General features: G+C 38.7%; 1 protein-coding gene across 1 annotated transcript in view; it reads left to right on the top strand.

Moving 5' to 3' along the window:
- The window catches only part of LOC106872931 (uncharacterized), a 13,060-nt gene extending 7,370 nt beyond the window's left edge, over positions 1-5,690 (top strand). The window contains exon 3 of the mRNA XM_014920107.2: positions 5,165-5,690. Within this exon, the coding sequence (XP_014775593.1) occupies positions 5,165-5,517 (353 nt within the window). The 3' untranslated portion in view covers positions 5,518-5,690. The remainder of the gene's footprint in view (positions 1-5,164) is intronic.
- The last annotated feature ends 378 nt before the right edge of the window (positions 5,691-6,068 follow it).

Genomic DNA, 6,068 nt, shown 5'->3' with positions numbered 1-6,068 from the left:
TATTTCATGGTGCCATCCATTTTTATTTTATTTTATATTGTATATTATATTATATATTGTATATTCCATATTCTATACCCCACATTAGTTCTGCAGGAATATAAATAAAACATAAAAAACAGACAGTTGGAACTCTTTTAAGCAAAATAATATATTCCTCTATACACAATCATACAAAAAAATCCACCCTTTTTTTGTATTTATTTTTACTCGCACATATATATATATATATATATATATATATATACATATAAGGATAAGCATATTAGAAGTCCGTGGGAAAACTCTTTTAGATAAAAGGGTTGGGAGCCACTGTTGTATATAAACAGAATTATAACAAAGAGAATCCGGTCCAGTTAATAAATTGACAACGAATTTATATGCACAACTTCTCATCACGAAAACAGCGATTGTTTGAGGGGAGTGTGAAAACGGAGAAAATATAAATGTTATATAAAGAACTAGGTAAATAGAAAGAGAAATGAGTAGATACAAATAACAGGGGAATTCAAGAGATAGATCGTAAGAACGAAGTGCTAGAAAGACAGGTGGATATAAAAGTAAATAACAAACAGGTTAGCTACTAGTGAAATGTCACACGTTTTTGTTCTTTATTCTTGTTATTCTCCCATTATTCCGTTTGCCCTCACTACACCAGTACATACACTGTCTTCCATTTTCCTAACAATTGGAAGTAACGTTCGCAATATGACCTTTTATCGGAATTTCACCAATGCGTCCATAGATAAATACACACATACATATACACATTTAAAAGGTTGTTTGTTATGGCCGGTCAGAGAATGACCAGAGGTTTCGCACCTTTAAAGCGCCTAGCTGCATAGGCAACTCGTCAGACTGAAATTGCTGGAGGTACATAACCTCTCTACAACTGGAGATTGTTAGTCAATTAGTTTTGTAAACAAAAAATATCCGGAATGAACCATTGAGTCAGACGAATCGCCTATAAAGTTGCGCGCTTTATAGGTGGCGAAACAGATGGTCACTCTCTGACCGGCCATAACAAAGAACCTTGTGTGTGTGTGTGTGTGTGTGTGTGTGTGTGTGTGTGTGTGTGTGTGTGTGTGTGTGTGTGTGTGTGTGTGTGTGTGTGTGTGTGTGTACACACATACATACATACATACATACATATATATAGGAGTGGCTGTGGGGTCAGTAGCTTACTTACCAACCACATGGTTCCGGGTTCAGTCCCACTGCGTGGCACCTTGGGCAAATGTCTTCTACTATAGCCTCGTGCCGATCAAACCTTTCTGAGTGGATTTGGTAGACGGAACCTGAAAGAAGCCCGTCGTATATATGTATATGATATATGTGTGTGTGTGTGTTTGTGTATCTGTGTTTGTCCCCCCCAACATATATATATATATATATATATATATATATAATATATATATATATATATAAAGGTTGAGGAGGGTATTGGATTTAACCAAACCCAAGAGGATACAGGTAATACCGAGTAAGTGCTGTATACCGACTAGTTTGCCCCAGTCGTTGTATGAACGGGATTGGGGATTATAAGTCGTGTATTAGCGTGTGTATATGTAAATATATAAAAAGATAAAGAGAGCAATGGTAAGGCTGGAGAAGTAAATGAACTGGAGGAACACGAAATAAAGCGTCTTGTTGAAGGACGCAACGTGCTGCCGGGAATCAAACCCACGAACTTACGATCGTAAGCCGAGTACCCTGGCCCCCAAGCCATGCACCTTCTCTAAGCAAAATATTCTTTATCGCAAGCGACGCATCTGCGACATCGCCGAATCCAAGTCCTAAATCCTATTTGAAAAAAATATATCTATCTGCTCTGTTGTACTCAGCCCTCAGTCACTTTCACTTCGTCTCACTCATTAAATCATTGGCCCCGAAGACTGTCTTTTATTTGAGCAGAACAGACAGGAGTCAGAGGGCGTCAGATGTGGGCTGTAAGATGGACAATAGTGGCGCATTCAGTAATGATACGAATAAGGAGTCCAACGTAGGTCGTGTATTAGCGAGCATATATATATAAAAATTAACAGAATGAGATAGAAAAAATCCAAGGCTGTGAATAGTTTTCAGAACATTTATAAAGAGAAGGTCTTACAGCTGTTTCCGGGATATTTTATATATCCCTTCATCGGAGATGGTGCAAGAAAACTTTAAGTAATAGTTATTCCTAGAGAAGATTTGAGATACAAAGTGAAGTGGTGGAATGAAAACAGACGTGAGACACGTAAGGATATTGTATCTGCAGTTCCGTTATTTAAGCAGAATGGTGTATATAAGTTTCCTGTACCTTGTATGTGAGTTCCAATGGTGTTTATAATTGGTCATTCCAAGCATAGTCTTGTAAACGGTGTTTACATACATACATACATACATACCGTTTGTATCAGCTTCAGCCCCTCTCATTAGATATCGAGAGAAACGAAACACTATTTGAAACAAATTCAAAACGGGTTCCAGTTGTGAGGCTTCTATTAGTCACCTCAGATTAGGTGGTTTTAATGCCGCGGAAGCGACACCAGTTCTTTACTTTATCCTTAGATCACCCACACACCCACACACCCACACCCACACACCCACACCCACACACGTGCTTGATCGAGCAGGATGATGGCCGAGAGCTAGTGTCACGATAACGGCAGGTAGTGTATTCAGCGAAATCAGTTTATTGCCACGTGACTCTTCTTATTTTGCTTAGTTCATAAACAAGCGGAGACACGTGGGATAAAGAATCGCTGAAGAGGTCCCAGGTGTGATGAAAGAGCTTTGACAAAGAAACAAGAACAATAATAATAATAATGTTAAAATAAAGACCAAACATATGGTGTGTGCGTTTAATTGGTCAAATATAACCATCCACAAGTATAACTGTGTGTGTGTGTGTGTGTGTGTGTGGAGAGAAACAGAAAAGTGAGATTTAATATGGACGTCCGGTAACGCATGCGCAATGATATATAGTAACCGGATGGAGTTAGCTGTGACATACCTACATATATGCCAAATCCAGCCTCTCACACCTCTCCGACAATGTCTTTCTGAAAATAAACAATCACATCTTTGAAATCTCAAAATAAGACAATGCGTGATTAATTGAAAATAAAACAATGCGTAATTAATTCAAAATAAAACAAGAACACTCAGAGAACGCAAACCTCCGCCAAGGCAACACCAACGTCCTCCTCTCAACGATTGGCCGGAGATGATTTTTAAAATGAGAATATCTGAAATGAACTCGACTGCTCTCACAAACGAGAATACTGAAAATGAACCCAACCACTCTCGAAAATTAAGTTTAAAAAACCGGAAAAATAATCCAGAATCCTTGTCCGGTACCTGATCGACCCCAATGGTAGTCCTGGAATGTGAAAGTGGCTGTGCATGGCGTGCTGTGTGTGTGTCGTCTGCAGTGGGAACAGGGGCAGTTTTCTCTATGAAGGCCATTTTTAGTCTATTCACTGATATCGTGTCTTTACGACCATTAAGGTCTATAGTGAAAAATTTATCCGTGCGTGAAGAAAAAAAGGAAAGGACTTGCATACGGTGCTGTTAACGGAGGTTTAACAATATCGTTGCGCACAAAAACGTGACTCTAAGAAGTAAAACTTCCTTCAAGGCAGAGCTAGAAATGCAAATAACAAGTAGGAAAGAGGTTTTAACAGGAGCGATATATTCAAAATTGGTAAAACTAAAAATTGTTGAGGATAAATCAAATTTATTATTGTTACTCAATGTGATAGTGTTATTTAATTTCTGAACGGTTTTGCTGCCGTTTGTTTATGTAGATTGATTTCTTTATCCATCAGTTTCTACGAAGATACAGACGCGAGTAAAATTAATAGTAGAGAAACAAAAATAAAACTTTGGAAACAGCAACGCCGCTATAACCGACGTGGAAATCATGAGCGTGCGTTCAAGGGAGATAATCAGAGAAAGACTTGAAAGTCAACGTAAGATCGTAACACTTCATGTAAAGTAAATATAACAAATAATCCAGAATCGTTGTCCGGTACCGGATCGATTCCAAAATCTAATTTCGTGCCAAACATCCCTGAAAGTTTCATCCAAATCCATTCAGCTGTTCTTGAGATATCTTGTCCACGGACAAACAAACACGACTGAAAACAATACCTCCGCCTTAGCGAAGGCGGAGGTAATAATGCATGATTAATTCGAAACAATGTAAACAAATAAATATTACATTTGACCAAACAGATATTTTACTCAATTGTGACAGAAACTGCAGTTTCCGCAGTCAACATTTCAGATTGACAGCTGCACTAACATTTTGCCAAAACAGAAATAAAATAATTGAAGAAGACGTTTTATTTTTCACCATTGAAAGCTTTTATCCTTTGTAATTATTTGATTTTAGTTTATACTAATTTAGTTTGATATATCTCGGGATGGTTCTTATGCCAATAACAAGCACGTACAAAGGCAGCGAGCTGGCAGAAACGTTAGCACGCCGGGCGAAATGCTGAGCGGTATTTCGTCTGCCGCTACGTTCTGAGTTCAAATTCCGCCGAGGTCGACTTTGCCTTTCATTCTTTCGGGGTCGATAAATTAAGTACCAGTTGCGTACTGGGGTCGATCTAATCGACTGGCCCCCTCCGCTAAAATTTGGGCCTTGTGCCAAGAGTAGAAAAGAATGATTCTTCCAAGATACGACAAAACTTATTTGTTGTATCTTGGGAGCACCGCCTTGAAGAAATTTTAGTTGAATAAATCGATCCCGTAATTACCATTATTTTATCATTATTATTCTTTTTTTTTTGTTAAGTCTTGTACTTATTCTATCGGTCCCTTTAGCTGAACCGCTAAGTTATAGAGACGCAATCACACCAACACCGGTGGTCAAACTGTGGTGGGGGACAAACACAGATACAGACACACATACACAGGTAGATAAATAAACACGCACACATGTATGTATGTATGTATGTATGTATGTATGTACGACGGGCTTCTTTCAGTTTCCGTCTACCAAATCCACTCACAAGGCTTTAATTGACCCAAGGTTATAGTAGATAACATTTGTTCAAGGCGACACACAATGTGCCTGAACTTGGAACAAAATGGTTGGGAAGGAAACAGCCACACCTAGAAATATTTATTTACTTTTTATATATATTTGTTTATTTTATTTTAACAGGGATACGAAACTACTTTCGAGCTGGAACTCGTGCAAACTTCGTCCAAATCGATAACAGTACCTACGTTTGGAGACTTCAGATGAACTTAACTGGGTATAATATCTCAAGTTTAAACGCAACCCGCCAAGGGCAATATTTTCAACTCACTGGCCAGAAAAAAAGGAGTTTTAATAAAACCACATCAGTAAGTATTGGTGAATTACTTCCAAAATCGGTCAACGTGGAAAAGATGACTGTAACTATCAGAAAGAAAATGCTGATAGCCGAGGCCCCTGTTGAAAAATCTAAAGTCGAAATAATCCCAATCAAAGGTAAACCCCTTGCGAACACAGCTCTGCAATACACAAACTGATATAACATCGACAAAGGATCAGTAATATCCATTAGGTTTGTCTCCAAGTGAACTAAAACTTTATAAAATTATCTTTCACTTGTATGTAAAATTCTAATCTTAAAATTTCTATGCCAAAGTTATCGTAATTATTACCTGTATGAAATTGGAGAATAAAACAGTATCTTTCGAAACTTTTCTTCGTACCTGTTGTTTATCAATTTCCGTCTTATGAACCTATTAATAAACCTTTCTACTATAGGCACAAGGCCTGAAATTTGTGGGGAGGGGTGGTCGATTACAACGGCCCTAGTATTTGACTGTGGAGGCGCAATGGCCCAGTGGTTAGGGCAGCGGACTCGCGGTCATAGGATCACGGTTTCGATTCCCAGACCGGACGTTGTGAGCGTTTATTGAGCGAAAACACCTAAAGCTCCACGAGGCTCCGGCAGGGGATGGTGGCGAACCCTGCTGTACTCTTTCACCACAACTTTCTCTCACTCTTACTTCCTGTTTCTGTTGTGCCTGTAATCCTAAGGGCCAGCCTTGTCACACTCTGTGTCACGCTGAAT

This window comes from Octopus bimaculoides, chromosome 2 (genome assembly GCF_001194135.2).
Source record: "Octopus bimaculoides isolate UCB-OBI-ISO-001 chromosome 2, ASM119413v2, whole genome shotgun sequence".
Lineage (NCBI taxonomy): Eukaryota > Metazoa > Mollusca > Cephalopoda > Octopoda > Octopodidae > Octopus > Octopus bimaculoides.
The sequence above is the reverse complement of the archived record's forward strand: the minus strand, read 5'-3'. Positions and strand labels throughout refer to the sequence as shown.